This window comes from Zootoca vivipara, chromosome 6 (genome assembly GCF_963506605.1).
Source record: "Zootoca vivipara chromosome 6, rZooViv1.1, whole genome shotgun sequence".
Taxonomy (NCBI): domain Eukaryota; kingdom Metazoa; phylum Chordata; class Lepidosauria; order Squamata; family Lacertidae; genus Zootoca; species Zootoca vivipara.
Genome location: NC_083281.1, coordinates 68,087,017 through 68,103,118, shown reverse-complemented (window position 1 = coordinate 68,103,118; position 16,102 = coordinate 68,087,017). Strand labels below are relative to the sequence as shown.

Below are 16,102 nucleotides of genomic sequence, written 5' to 3'. Positions count from 1 at the left end.
TTTAATAAAAAAAATATTATTAGTATTTTACTCTGTGATACCAGAGAATGAAAATAGCACAAGACGTAGGTGCAGTGACTGGGCCATACCTGTACTAGTCTATTGAATGGCATCTGGTCAATATTCAGTGGGAGATATTAAGGGGGTTGTTAATAGTTGGCTTGGCATTGACATGTGACTTGCAACACTTTGGGTTTAGAGAACTTGTGTTCCTTCAAATATTGTTGGACTAAAAATCCCCAACACCCCTTACTATTGGCTGCTCTGGTTGGAGCTAATGGGAATTGGAGTGCAACAACATCTGGAGGGCCACAGGTTCTCAATCTATAGGAAATTGCTGTTAATCTCAGATGGCTATTGACTGACAGAGCAAAGAAGACATTTGTGCAGTGGCTTCTGATTTAGGGTTGTCATATATATATATATATATATATATATATATATATATATATATATACACACACACACACACACACACACACACACACACACACACACACACACATTTACAAAAATGCCAAGATCTGCATTTGCTAAGATCCGCCTTTCAGAAATTCCATCAGAGTTGTGGGTGGCATATGTGTGTTTGCCTTGCTCTGTAGCAATTGCAAGGGAGGTATTTTTTGATAAGTTATATTTCTTCTGAAAGTTTTGCTTGATTGTCAGCATTTGCTGGTTCAACATCCTGCAGTAGGCAGAGGCCCTGGCCTTGAAAAACGGAAGAGTCATCTTCTAAGTAAAGACATCTCAGGGCTCTTTACACCTGAAACGGTCCTGTGACTGGAGAAGTTTCTGTAAGTCATGCCTCCTAGGAAATGGCTAAGAGCGGAGAGGCCTGATTAGGATTTTTCCCTGTCTGACTTGATTCCCCTGTTTTGGAGTGGATTAGATTAGATCTGTCTGGAAGGACAGATCATGAAGCTGAGGCTCCAATACTTTGGCTACCTCATAAGAAGAGAAGACTCCCTGGAAAAGACCCTGATGTTGGGAAAGATGGAGGACACAGGGAGAAGGGGATGACAGAGGACGAGATGGTTGGACAGTGTTCTCAAACCCACCAAAATGAGTCTGACCAAACTGCGGGAAGCAGTGGAAGACAGGAGTGCCTGGTGTGATCTGGTCCATGGGGCCACGAAGAGTAGACACGACTAAACAACAAGATTGCATCTTCCTGGGTGAACCAAGTTTCATTCTGGATCCACATAAGTTCCAAGTGGCTTTCCAGGAATGTCCCTTAACCTTCCTTCCTTCCTACCTGCCTGCCTTTCTGTGGACACAACTCACACAACCTTGTATGCCTAATCCAGTTTTTTTTAAAGTAATGAATAAATCATGATAAATATGCCTTTTTCAGATGTCTGATTTCTCACTGTCTTTATCTTTCAAAGAGTTGCTTTTGCTTTTTGGGTAATAATAAGAAGCAGCATTCCAGTTTCAAGCATCAAAAAGAGTTGCTTGCAGAGTCCTCCCCACTTCCCAGGCTGACTTTTCTCACAGCCAGGCACTCTAAAATAAAAATGACTGAAGCATCAAGTCACCTAGAGAAAAGATTGCAGCTCCTTGTTGATAAAGCACTTCATCAAGTGCAGCTATCCATGAAATCCTGCTCACTAGCAAAAAGATTTAAATGAGAAATAAAAGCAGCAGCCATTTATTATCAGGCAAAACCACAACCAGATTTTTATTCTCGACAGTATTTGTCCATTAAACTTGTGTACCGAAATTCTTTTGCGCATATATATATATATATATATATATATATATGGGAAATAAAATGCAAAATATCAGACCAGAGCAGCTGCTTTTCTTGATTGCAAATAAGAATCTTCCTACTTCACACTATTTGTGAAAAACCTCCTCTCTCTCCTGCAACTCTGATTGTTATCTGAAGTACAAAATTCTTATCAAGGCCACCTTCCCAAATGATTATATTTGTCCAAACAGGAGAAAAAAATGCCATCAAAAACAAGGGCACACATTTAATTACATTTCCAGTTTTTGTGTCCCTACATTTCTCCATTTTTCTGAAAGCGGCACACAATTTGTTTCCCTCCCCCCTCAAGGAGTATGGTGTAGTGAATAGCAACATCCAGAATCCCCCCATTAAGTCTGTTGTTGAGTGCTCCTTAAAAAAAGAAAGGAAGAAAGAAAGAATAAAAGGCTTGCAACCGTGGTGCCATGCCAGGCAGATCAAAACTGAATCTCCTTAATAACAGCTGGAAATGGCCCACTGCAGAAGTCCACCAGTATCCATGATTTTCCTGAGTGCACTGTATGCTGTTTTGTCTGACACAGAGCTGCTTGCCTGGAATTTAATCACCCCCAGTGTTCAGGTAGATGCGACTTCAGTATTCTGCTCTTGTATTCTCTCATCTCACAGACTACAGCTGTTCCCTCTGAGTAGCTCAAAGTAGTTACACAGCTAAATCCAGGGCCTTTGTGAGCAAGGTTGTCAACTCCTTTCTTGGCAAAAGGATCCCGCGCCTTTAACAGCTACATGACAGGTTGATGCTCAGCTTCCTTGCAAGAATCGTGGGCTAATGCAGAAATATGCAGGGGGAAAACTAGCTTGCATATTCCTCAACAGTTACGTTAGGATCCATTAGAAGGGCAAACCTCACACATTTTAGAGTCACAGAATTGGCAACATCTGCTACAGCAAGCTATCCCCAGGGAAACTGATTCTCAAAACAGGGAGCTCTGGATATCTGAACTTGCAACAATGCACCCTGCATTTATTATAAGAGAACAGCAGTGTTTGCATCCCACCGCATTACAAAAATGTACACCTCAATTCAAATCAGGCACCTCTGACCATGGAATAGATTGCAGCCATTTTTTCCAACGGTGTATGGCAACTATGATTTTCACCTAAAACAAACAGCAATTTGTGGTAAGCAGGTGTAGTGCAAGTGAAATGCATTTGTATATGTTTATTTATGTACTGTATTTATTTTGATTTAGAAATATATATACCGCTTAAAAAACCCTACACATCTAAGTAGTGCCATCACAATAAGTTATAGCTAGCCAATGAAAAACCCTTCATGCTAAAAAAAGGAAATTAATTTTCTTTTCTCTTAAGCTTTTTTTTATTGCCTTCCAATTATTGATTTTTAATTTACACAGACAATTTATATGCCACTTATATTTAAACAGTTCTCTAAGTAGTGTTCCAACATAGCAGAAGACATGTCAAAGAAAAAAAACAAATACAAAAATACAGAGAATTTCTGTAAGACACAAGTAAACTAAAGGACCCTCATTCGCATCAAAATAAGTATTATTCATAAAAACCAGCTACAAAAATTCAAAGACAGTTCACATTGTAAAACATGGTCAACGGTTAAACAAAGTATCCTCTGCGAGGGGGGAGAGACTTTGTGCTGGCTTTCCCCACCTACCTTGCCCCACCTTGATAAGAACTTCTTCCAGAGGAAGAACTGTGAGGGGTGGAGAGACATTGTCTGTCATCATGGGATGACCTGTGCTGCCCCACCTCCAGCCCAGGAAACCTTCAGAAGGGCATTGCTTCCATGGGCATTACCTCTATGTGTATATCAAGGAGCTGAATGGAGTGAAGGATTATGAGTCATGGGGGTGGAGAGAGAGTGTATGTGAATTCAACAGTTTGTTTTCTGTTTTCTTTATTTCTGGTTGCTATTTTGTTAATGTTAATATTTTATAGATTATGAATGCTGTAATACTTTATGAATGAAAATATATTACTTTTGTTGCAATTGTGCTGTTTGCCTTTTTAGTTATTTTGTTAATAGCATTTTACTGTTATTGTTTTACTGATGATTTATAATTGTTTTGCTGATGATTTGTTAATTCATCTACCGGTATATGATTTATGCTGTATTTGTGATGATCTATTATGTTCTATAAAGTTAATGTCTTTTGTAAGCCACTTTGCAATTCATTTAAGAATAAGAATAAGAATTTTATTATTTATACCCCGTCCAGCCACTCTGGGCGGCTTCCAGCAGAATATATAAAAACATAATAAAATGTCAAATGTTAAAAACCTCCCGATACAGGGCTGCCTTCAGATGTCTTTTAACATTGTGTAGTTCTTTATCTCCTTGACATCTGATGGGAGGGCGTTGCACAGCAATGAAAAGTGTCATGGAAATATAATAAATCAAATAAAACCAAACCTCTAAACATCTGGAAATAGAATATTACAAGTGAGAATAAACTAAAAGGATCAGTTTCTGGGCAGCTTGCGGGGCACAGGTTGGGGACCCCTGTAATAAGGTTTCTTTAACTTACGTTATTTAAGAATATGGGGAGGGAAACTTAAATAATTACTGATATAACCTATTTGCACACATTCCTCACCTCAGAGATTGGCATATGCTGGGATGCAGGGCCGGCTCTAGGTAGACCCCCGGTGGTGCGGTGTGCCAGGGCCGGTAGGCAGGGCGCCACGCAGAAACCATGCTGCGCCCTGCGAGGGTGGGGGCGCCGGAGCGATCTCCGCCCCTCAGCGCCAGGGCACACGACCTGCTCAAGACTGCCCCATAGCTGCCAAGTTTTCCCTTTTCTTGCGAGGAAGCCTATTCAGCATAAGGGAAAATCCCTTAAAATAAGGGATAACTTGGCAGCTATGGACTGCCCTAAATGTATGGATGTAGAAATGGACACTCAACCAGACTTGTTCATTCCTTTGTAGAGATCTGATCTGTGTAGTCCAAGGAATGCACAGGGGGGGGGGGAGTCATCATGCTCCCATCTTAGGTAGAGGAGCTCCATATCTACAGTCAATGTACAATTTTTGCTATGAGGTGTGTGCTACAGATGAAAGCAGCATTGGTGCTGGAAAATCATCAATTGCAGTTCTTGGCAAAATACATGAAGGTTTTGTTTTTGTTTTTGTTGTTTTTTAATGATCCAAGGTATGCCTAATAAATCAAATGCTGTTGATTCCCTCCCCTCCCTTTGCTTTTGATGCAAAAATAGTAAATAAAGTAATAATGAAGGAACCTGTCCTTAACATACGACTATTGCATCACTCAAAAGTGTATTGACAATTCAGCTCCTCAGGTGGCGTTGAGATTTATGTCTGCTACCTCCCTGGTGCTCCATTTCCCTGTCTGCACCGTCAAATTGATTAGTGGGCAATAAAGAGCGAGGGAAAGCGGCAGTGCGGCCAGACGATGTCAATCATATTAATGAATGGTTATTGTTCATGTTGTCCTTGTATCTCATTGTGGCTCACAATCAGCCAACACATTCCACCAATAAAAATGTTGGTTTTACTCTTGTGTTTTAAGGGTCCTCTCGAAAATGACCTGGTGATCCATGTCGCGTTGATTGCTGAAAGCCAACGGTGAGCCATTCAGATAAGTGATCTGAGCCTCAGTGCTTGGATGTAAATGCATTATTTGGAGACTTGTGTGACTGAACCGGAAACTTTGTGATTTGAGACTTAGAACTGTTTTGATGGACTACATGGGATTGTGAATGCTCAAGCCCCAGAGCTGTTTTCAGGCAAAACAGTGTCCAGTATTCCTATAAGAACAATCTGCAGACAGGGCAGTATGAATCCCCTGGACTGACCAGACTTGGTATACATATTAGGAGCATGGCTTGGTGCTTTTTCTTGGTCAAAAGAGCAGCAATTTCTGTGTGCTGAATTTCAGGATCCAGCTCAAATCTCCTGTTCTAATGCTGAGTCCTCAACATGCCCTGAGATGCCCAACTCTCCAATGGTCTCTGTCTCACCTGTTTGCTAATTCTATTTTTATTTTATTTTATTCGCTTTCTGGTGGTGTGATGCAGGTGTGCCTAAGTTTTTTTCAGGGGAGGAGCGGTTTGCCTCTGTTTCACTTGATCTGATTGGATGCAGTTGTTTTGCTTGTTGGGGGTTAATGCTGAGGATTCCCAGTTTTTCTTCTGTGAAATGGTTTGTGATGCCCACAACTGTTTATTAGATTTCTAAATGTGTCCCTGGGCTCATTTTGTTTGTTTGTTTGTTTGTTTGTTTGTTTGTAGATACCCCTCCCTGACTCCAGTTAAGTTCCCCAGTTCTAGGAAATGTTGGATTTTGGTAGCAACTATCCCATGTGGTCCCAAGTTGGGTCTAGTAGCCTTCAATAGTTTAATTCTTTAAGGAGACATTTTGAGAAATAGGTATTGCCAAACTCACAATTGCTGGCTTGCTGGCTTTAGCACATGTTCTGACACACCAAGACATCCAATTCTAACAGTCTCATCACAGTCTTACAGCCTCTGTGGAGTGGATTGTATTCTAGGTGTGAAATCCAGCATTTCTTTCAAAGCCAGTTGCTATCAAGATCCATGTTTAATAGCAGGCTCCAGTTCTGCTGCATTCGAATTCCTTGTGATTTCCGTTTTTTAAAAAAAGCCTGCAGGTTTTCTTGAACACATATGGAATCCAGACACAGACTCCTCAGCAGGTTGAACCCATCCAGATATGGCCACAACAGGAGCTTGTGAAAGTAAGACATTATTTTCAACATTATAGGTACTATAATAAATAAATAATAGTATAATTTATTCATACTATATAAATAAAATATAATAAATAAACCTATGCTTACCATGCTGTGATGAATCATCTGGCTTTTGTTCCATTGTTCCACCGATACCTGAAACTCCAAAATATATATGGTGTTGTTCAGTAAACACACACTTAATTAGAAAACTGGGAATAACTTTAGAAATAAGGTGGGAATGAATCATGGTGAGATGCAGTAGATGATGTACTTTCTTTGGTATCTAGGAAATCTCCTCTAACATGTGTTCAGTACTTGTCCTTAAGAGCAAGAAATGTTCCAGGTGCTGTTGTAATCTCAAGTTCATTGTATTTAATAATGTTATTCAAGTAATCTTCGTTGAATAATGAAGCCTTCTTATCAGTATTGTTTGTCCATAAGTTTCATAATGGTGATGATAAAGCTTCACTATTCAGTAATGGACAGGATTTTTATTTTAAACCGGGGAGGGGGGGGGCACAATTTTCTTTCTTATGTATGGCATCTTCCAAGTTTCATGCTAACCACTCTTAAAAAGACAACGGGCCACGCTCTCTGAAATCCTTTCCTGTGCTCACTTTTCTTTCCAAGTAGCTCCACACCCTCCTAGTGGGAAAGAGGGTGTTCTTTCCCTAGATTTTCTGTAACGAGATGACCTTTAATTTCTAAAAAGGTCACTCTGCTGCAGAACCATTGACCATGCTCCCCGCAGTCTACTTGGCTCAGAAAGCAGCAGATGGATTGCCTTGGCAAGGGCCCTAAGAGTTAATGTGTTCAGTGAGGCTATCTTGTGTGCAAAAAGTACTAACTGGTGAGATTTTTTTTTTTTTGGGTGTTCCAGATCATTTCCCTCTCCTGTTCACATTCACTTGTCATCTCTTCTCTCAGAGACCATAAATATCCTCTTTTAGCCTGAAGGAGCATCTAATCGTAAGACCTAAGGATTAGTCATTCCAGAAACCACACCGACCCATCCCAGCTAAGACCCTGCTTCTATCTGCTGTTTGGTCTTAAGCCTCCCAAGCTAAGGGGGCTGCTATGGACCCCAGAAGCTGCTTGAAGTAGATGTCAACCATTTATGTATATATTCAACCATTTATATGGTATATCTATTCAACCAGTGCTCCTTTTTTGGTAAAAGAAACAAGGTGTTGGTACTCATATAGTGATAAAAGCGCTGTGAGTGCCAAAAAAAGGAGAGGTGCTGGTACTCCATATTGATGAGTACCCTCCCTCCCCACACACAATTCAGTGAGTGTTTAACTTATCAGGGCTTTACTTCTATTTAAATGAATGAGGCATTTATTTGTTCGTTTGTTTTTAATTTAAAATATTGGTTGCTTTTTCACCAAGGTCACTCAAATATATGAACAACTTATCCACAAACAAAAACATTAAAATTGTCATAAGAGAAAACAAAGACAATATTATTTTAAAAAGACAGAATTAAAACATCCTACCTACTCAAGATGGGACGCAGGTGGTGCTGTGGGTTAAACCGATCAGGGCTTGCCGATCAGAAGGTTGGCAGTTCGAATCCCCGCGACGGGGTGAGCTCCCGTTGCTCAGTCCCAGCTCCTGCCAACCTAGCAGTTCGAAAGCACGTCAAAGTGCAAGTAGATAAATAGGTACCTATTTATAGGTACCTACAGCGGGAAGGTAAATGGCGTTTCCATGTGCTGCTCTGGTTTGCCAGAAGCAGCTTGGTCATGCTGGCCACATGACCTGGAAGCTGTACGCCGGCTCCCTCGGCCAATAACGCGAGATGAGCGCCGCAACCCCAGAGTCGGCCATGACTGGACCTAATGGTCAGGGGTCCCTTTACCTTTACCTGCTCAAGGTAGCCACAGATAATTAAAAGCCAAAGGCCTGTTGAAAAACAAAAGATTTTGCCTGATACGTAAAAATATGTAATTCTGGCGCAGGGCAAGCCTCCCCGGGGTGGGGGTGGGGGCATTCCACAAGTGGGAAGCCACCACTGAAAAGGCTGGGCTCTTTTCAAACCCCAACAACTTATCAAATTCGGGTAGGGAAAACGGCATCTTACCTGCATCATTTGGTTGTTACTTCAATCCCTTAAGAGTACTGAAGGAGATGCTTTTTGTCATTTCCCAATGACAACCCTTTACATTCCTTTGTATACAACGACAACACACACACATGTGCAAAGACATGTGTATTACAGCTCCAAATAGGTGCTCATTGCACCTGGGAGTAAATTTTCCAACAGGTATTACTTCTGCTGCAAGTTGACTTTATCTTGACCCCGGAGTTAACAGCATAAACTTGCAACAGTGATTTCTTATTTTTAAAGTTATTTTAGGAAAACCAAACCCTGTTAGGCTATAAGGGTCCATTGGACCCCTTCCTTTAGTTGCTATGAGTCCACCTGTCCAACTCTTCTGGTCCCCCCCCCCCGGGGGCCTCTTGAAAGCCCATTGAGGGATTTAAGTTAACATTGTATGGGCCAGTATTCCCCAATATATTTTTTATGTTAGACTGTATTTTTGGACTATTATACCAATAAAAAGTATTTATGTTAAATGGGAGCCAGTTTGAAATCTTTTATTTCTAGCTAGAACTTTAAAAAGGCCTGTTGGGTTCCAATAGCAAATAAATACTGCCAAAAAGCATGCAAGCTGTGTTTCATGCATTAGACTTTGCGCATTGTGATGTTTTACAGGCTTACTTTCATCTGGGGATCAATGACAAACTGGGACTCTCGGGAAGACCTGACCGACCAGTAGGCTGCCTTGGAACATCAAAGGTCCGTGCAAGAAATAACTCTTCTCCAGGCTTTCATTAGTGTGAATAATGGAGGAGGTTTGGGTGTAAATATGGGAGGACAATTGAATTATTCTTTAAACTCTGAAAGCAATTCACATGGCTTAAGTTTACCAAAGGCTTTGCCCAGATGCTTTAAGGAAAAGTCACCTCTGTGGTTATTTGCCTGAAAGTTTTTATGCATATCATAAAGTCAGGCACTTGCCAAGAAAGTTTATGCCACACTCAAAATGGAGATAAAAGCTTCCTTTGTTTGCATGATTTGTCTTAGTGTCTAATTAATTAAAGCAACACTTACTCAGATTTTAATTATAAAACAGAATATGGATATATATTTTTCTTCCTCATGAGGTTTGGTTAACAGCATCCTATATACAGTATTAAAGGAAATGTTTGTGTTTCCTTTTCGGTAGATTTATCGAATCCTTGGCAAGACTGTTGTTTGCTACCCAATAATCTTTGATCTAAGTGATTTCTTCATGTCTCAGGATGTGATGATGCTGATTGATGACATTAAGGTAGGTGTAAATGTGCACGTGTAAAACCTGGTGCCCATTAAATGTTTTACATTTTAAAACTTAAGCAATGGCTCATTAGACTGTAACCCTGATAAGGAGAGAACACAGTTTTCATTTTGAGGCTACAACTCCATGTTTGCTTACTTGACACTAAGCCTCACTGTCTTAATTCTGGGAAGGCCAGAATTGGGGGTGCACAAATCTCATGTTCGCAGCACAGTGAATGTTGCTGCATTTGGAGTTGCACAAGAACATCAGTGGGGTTTGCATGCCTTTTCCTACACAGATGTAGGAATTTCAAATGACACATCTAGCGCAAACATGAAGGCAGAGGATAGACAGCCTTGAGAAAGGGGGCACAATAGAATGTTAAAGGGCAACTACAGCAATCATTGGAAAGTACTGCAGAGCAGTCACCCACTATCACCCGCTTTGTGAAATTCAGAATTATTTGCAGTGTTCTGTGCTATGCGAGAGAAGGCTAGATACCATATAGGGATGGTGGATATTAAATTGATTGAAGTTGGTAACAATACATGCTTGCATAGGTAGACATCAGAGTTATACATTCATGGATAGGGAGAAGTGTTACTGATGCAACAAGGGGGCAGTTACAGAAACCTGGTCACCTGTTAAAAGAGACCTTTCTTGGCTGGGCCATGGGGAGAGACAGCAGTTGAAATGCAGCTCCTCAATAGGAGATTTTGTTGACTCCCAATCAGCATCTGCTGGCTCATAAAGGCTGTTCTGGGAACTTCAGAACGACATGCACCAAATGTCAGTCCTCTTTTCTTTTCCTTTTGGTCCTTGGGCTTTTGAATGGCTTGATCTGGCAATTTGCATGTAGTGAAACCCTCTGTGTTGCAAAATCATTTGCAATAATCCCCACACTGGGTCATGATTTTTAATAAATGACATGAAATCTTCCTGACCTGTTTTGAACATTTCATGAGTTTCATGTAGTTGAAGTGTTCTAGTTGCACCATTCTGCTCCCTCCTCTCATTTATTGTTATTTTTGTATTTATGCAGAATGCTTTGCAGTTCATTAAACAGTACTGGAAAATGCATGGCCGCCCCCTTTTCCTTGTGCTTATTCGGGAGGACAATATAAGGTAAGCCCTTAACAGATGCAAATACCCCTATCACTTCTAGATGGTTAAAGTTTGCCCTATTGATGCATTTCATTTTCCAACTATCAGGGGAAGCAGGTTCAATCCGATACTTGACATGCTGGCCAGTTTCAAGAAGGGAGTTGTTGGTGGAGTAAAGGTTCATGTTGACAGGCTACAGGTAAGGTGTCCTTTTTTGTACGTGCAGCTATGTAGCCTTGCCAAATGAAATTTGATTGCTGCTGTTTTTGGAAACCAGACGAGCCGTTTCTCATTGCTCATCTTGCCCTGAAATACAGAGAGACAGAAAGTACAGTAGTTTAGGTGGTCCTGTTGGTTTTAATTATCTTTATTTTGTTACTGCTGGGATAAAATCTTACAGTAATACGTGTGGCTCATACATGTGCATGCTCTTTTATTTCCAGACATCAGGGGAATTTGCATCCTTTCTTTTTATTTAGTAATCCTTTATCTGGTTAAAAAGGCATGCTATCATATGGGACTTTTCTCGGTCTTATGCTACAAAGTGTGTTATTCTTTTAAAGTGGGGCTAATTCAAAGTCCTCAGAGGACACTTGTTCTCCTTCTCCCATTGCCTTTTCATGTAGATTTTCTTAATAATTAATAAGCATTTTAGAAGAATGTTTTATTTCTTTGACGGTTGCTGCTGTTTATGTAGTGTGTTTATTCATGGTGGGTATTAACTTAAAAAAAATAGGCTAATTTTAAATCAAGATCTGCTTTATGCTTTCATCTCTACGTACAAGTTGTTGAAGGTGACCTCAACTTCGTTGCACTGCAGTGTGTATATATATATATATATATATATATATATATATATATATTACATCTTCAAGAAAGTATGACTAAAAGTTAGACATAATCAGTTATATGATGGTATGTTGTTGTAGAAACTGCCTTGCCTCTCCACTTTGTGCTTCACTGCACAATGTGTGCCTGTCGAATTGGCTTTGACAGTTAGGTACCAGCTCTATAGTTTCCAGGGTTCCTGTGCATGTGCAGAGCCCTGTCCCATTTTTTCAAGTCTGGCTCCTCTGCCCCACCCATCCTTTGACCCACCTACTCACTTCTGATCAGGGACCCAACACAGATGCCCACTTCAGGGAACTTTGGGGGCCCTTTCTCATTTTCTGAAAAAACACAGGGCTTACCCACACTCACCTTTTACTCCACTCTTTCCAGCCAGAGATCCATGCTCCAATGCTCTGTACTAGAGCATAGTGTTGTTTGTTTGTTTGTTTGCTTGCTTGCTTGCTTGCTTGCTTTCCCCAAGAAAACTCACTCTTTAAAGCTGAATTGGAGCACACGTCAGTTCGGGTTTTCTGTGGGGGGAAGTGTGGTTTAGTGGTGCTGTATTTCTACCCCATGCCTTTTGAAACAATTAGAGTGCTTAGATCTGCTTATGTGGGGGGGGGGGGGAGTGTTTGCAGAAGTCTCAGCAATTAAGAGTTTGCGATTGGTTGCTGGAGTCACCCTGGCATGATCAACTTGATCTTTTCACACTAAATTTCTCAAGTTTTAATCATGCTGCATTTCTTTTTGCTAATGTTTAATCATTAATTTCCTAAATTAATCTTGTGTCGTGTCTTGGATATCGTCCATTTCATTACAACGAGGAGAGAAAATTGAAATATTGAGATTGTGAAATGCCGATAATGCATTATCTATTAAAGGGAATATATACTGCATGTTCATAATTTACTTCCAGCTTTTGCATTTGTATGCATATATATATATATATATATATATATATATATATATATATATATGCTTTTAGATGTTAATTCATGGGAAAGCTGCATAATCTTAGCTTGCAATATTTGCATAACAATATTTCCATCCGTTTCAGCTGCAAAATTTATAAGGTTCCCTGTCTTAGCCATAATTTTCACATTTGCAGCCTGTAATTTGTGCTCAAGGGGAATGCACAAAATACACAAGTTAACACAAGTTAAACAGAAAAGAGCAGCATTGGCATTAAACAAAATCCCCAACCAAACCACCGTGTCTTTGCATTCCATTCAGTATCCTATTGTGGTGGCATTGCTATCAAAATATTTTTTTCTTACATATGTTTCACTGTACCTGAATCTGTTTCCTTCCCTTCATAACTTGGAAACCCTTTTTAACAGAAAGACCTTAAAAACAGATTTAATTGGAAATATCCACCTGCCAAAAAATTATGTGATTACTTGATGAATTAATAGCGAATAGTATGGGTGCCTAATAAAATATTGATAGCATAAAGTGCAGCATTGTTCTCCAACAGCACATAAATATTTGTGCAGAGAATTCAGCTGGCAGGGTTAGGGAGAAGGAAAAAAGAGGAAAGCCTAATAAAGTCTTAGGTGTATGCTTTATGTATCTGTAGCACAGCATGTTGTTAGAAGAAGACTAGGATAATTAAATACGGAGGTATTTTCCTAAAGGCACCTGGAGGTCAGTCAGCATCGAGGATAGTGTCTCCTCTTGGCTTGGACTCAAAATAGAAATCCTAACTGCTAAGAGGAAGGGATCTGGCCTTCCTGTCTTTTTGTAGGAAACAACATCTTTGTGAGCCCCCTTTTGGAGATATAGGTCATGTCCGCACCATACATGTAAAGCATTCTCTTAACACCCCTCATCAGATCTTGCTGACCACAGGATGCATTGGATTTGCATGTTTTGGAACTGGAGTGGCCATCAGAGCTGGGTCATTCCTAGTCAGGTCTGCCCTAATTCATTCCCCTGCTGATGCCACTTGCAACATCAGGGAACATAAAGCTGCAGTTCTCTTGTCTCACCTGGAACAGCCTGGCACCATGCCTGAAGATGGGAACATTCATTAGCATATATATATATTTAAAACTTTAGTTGGAGGGAATAGCTTCTACATATCCCACTTAGTGTAATGTCTTTGCTAACTTTTATTATTTCTCTCCTATTCCCTTTCTTCTCCATTACAGACATTAATTTCTGGAGCAGTCGTTGAACAACTGGATTTCTTAAGAATAAGTGACACAGAAGAGTATGTATGCTTGAAATCAAATTACAGTAGAACATTAACCTATAGCATCCCAAAGCCCCCTCACTAGATTCCCCACCACCACCACCACCAAATCAAATTACAAAGATTGATAGTTAAAATGTGCACTGGATTTGGGAGACTTCAATATTGTCTTTCTGCAGGGCTCCAGAATTTAAGAGTTTTGAGGAGCTTGACCTCCCAAAACATTCAAAAGTAAAGAGACAAACCAGCACACCACAGTTGACTGAACTGGAACAACAGCCAGATATTAATGCTAATGACTGGAAAAACAGGCCGACTTATGAGATTCTTCAGAAACTGAATGTAAGTATAAAGGAAAAACTAAATATACTGTGACCCATCTGTGCTTTTCTCTTAAGGCATGAAGCTCACTGAAGAGGATAGACACTGGCATGCATACTACACAATCTGTTTTATTTAATATAAGCGAGCAGGAATGTTCATGAAATATTCCCAAACCTCACCTTTTTGTCAAAACAGAAAATATGGAAGGTGATGATAATACAGGAGGAAACATAGAGTTTACCCTATCTGGTCCAGAGGTCTTCAAATTGGGTACTTAACATGTTTTACCACAAGCAATGTAGAGGTTTCTCTAAGGAACTGCAATGTCAGGGATAGAATCTGGGAGAATCCGGTGTTTAATTTCATTATGGTAATCTTTCATAAATGTTGGAAGTCCTTGCCTATAACTCATTCAGGGTTTAATACCAGCTTTCCCCAACCTGGTGTTCTCCTGATGTTTTGGACTGCAATTTCTATCATTTTTGACCCCTGGAAATGCTGGCTGGAGTTTATAGGGGTTATGATCCATAACATCTGGAGGACTTCAGGCTAGAGTTTGGTGGTATAGAACCACAGAGTAACATTTACCATTCAGGATGTCCTACATTTTTTTCTGACTTTGTTACATAGATCTGGAAGCTTTCAAGTGAGCATTCCTTCACATAGACTGAGTCTTTTTCCCTGTTAAGTGTCATTACCATCATAGGAAATGAGATAGAGAGTTGAAATTGCCGAAGAGACATCTTTCTTAAACACACCTGGTTTTGTGCACATAACATCAATGAAAAGCAACTTAAACTTGTAATATTTGGCATTTCCTTGCTATTGATTTTACATTTTATGGCTGTTCCTTATCAGGACTGCAACTGCCTAGGAAGCCAAGCAATTCTGCTGAACATTTTGCTCAAAAGAGAAGGCCCGAATTTCATCACCAAGGAAGGTATGATTGCAGGAGGCAATTTTGCACATCCATAGATGAACATGAATAATGGGTATGCGCACTGCAAGTTGTGTTGCTATTTTCCTCTCCATTAAAGCACTTTCAATTTAAAATGGGAAACATGCACTCGTACACTGTAGAGTGGAATGAACCGTTAAATGTATTAACTCTTTTAAATAGTCTGCGCACCATATGGTTGCCTGTTTATAATTCTGAGCATGTGGTTTGTGGGGGAAGAAGGTTTCATCTGCTATGGTAAGGTGAAACTGGAATGCAGGTTGTGCATGTTTGAAATTGTAGAATCTGCACATTGGTTTTTTATACAAATATGTTATTTTAATGTTGCTGTTGGAAGCTTAATACAGTTTTTAAAACTGGCTGCACTGCATTAAGAAGTGCAGAGACACAGATCAATTCACAGGTGCAGCACCCCCCTCTTTCTTTAAAATGTAACACATTTTGCAAAACATCTCAATGATAATATTTTGCAAATGTGTTACACATTGTCTGACAAAAAAGGTTTGTGCAATAAAGAGGAACATATTCAAACTTTTGGATCAATGTCACATCTGTTTAAAATGTATCTCTGTGACTAAGGAGATAAATTCCTTTCCATTTTCCAAGGTAGCTGATTGCATCATGATGACCATCCTCATGTTGCTAATGAAAAACATAAATCAGTATCAGAATGGCTGGTCCATAGATCTTATTTATTTTGTCTTACTCTTACTTTGTCCTCTATATAAACTTAAAGAGTATCTGTTTAGCCACAGGAAGAATTTGCTACACCAAGTGAGTTTGTGTGCTTACTTGCATTGGCAGCTTAAGAAATTAAGAGCCAAATTTATGGCTCAGTTCTCAATTCTGAATGCCTTTCTTATGGCTTAAAGGTAAAGGTAAAGGTACCCCT

The 16,102-nt window shown here is 39.9% G+C and overlaps 1 protein-coding gene across 4 annotated transcripts in view; it reads left to right on the top strand.

The window, feature by feature from the left end:
• Positions 1 to 16,102, top strand: part of PHKB (phosphorylase kinase regulatory subunit beta) — a 153,413-nt gene that overhangs the window by 101,630 nt on the left and 35,681 nt on the right. For all 4 annotated transcript variants that reach the window (XM_035117350.2, XM_035117348.2, XM_035117349.2 and 1 more), the window contains 9 exons: positions 5,283 to 5,338; positions 6,377 to 6,470; positions 9,190 to 9,273; positions 9,704 to 9,808; positions 10,839 to 10,921; positions 11,009 to 11,099; positions 13,885 to 13,946; positions 14,108 to 14,270; positions 15,111 to 15,192. In XM_035117350.2, the coding sequence (XP_034973241.1) occupies positions 5,283 to 5,338; positions 6,377 to 6,470; positions 9,190 to 9,273; positions 9,704 to 9,808; positions 10,839 to 10,921; positions 11,009 to 11,099; positions 13,885 to 13,946; positions 14,108 to 14,270; positions 15,111 to 15,192 (820 nt within the window). The remainder of the gene's footprint in view (positions 1 to 5,282; positions 5,339 to 6,376; positions 6,471 to 9,189; positions 9,274 to 9,703; positions 9,809 to 10,838; positions 10,922 to 11,008; positions 11,100 to 13,884; positions 13,947 to 14,107; positions 14,271 to 15,110; positions 15,193 to 16,102) is intronic.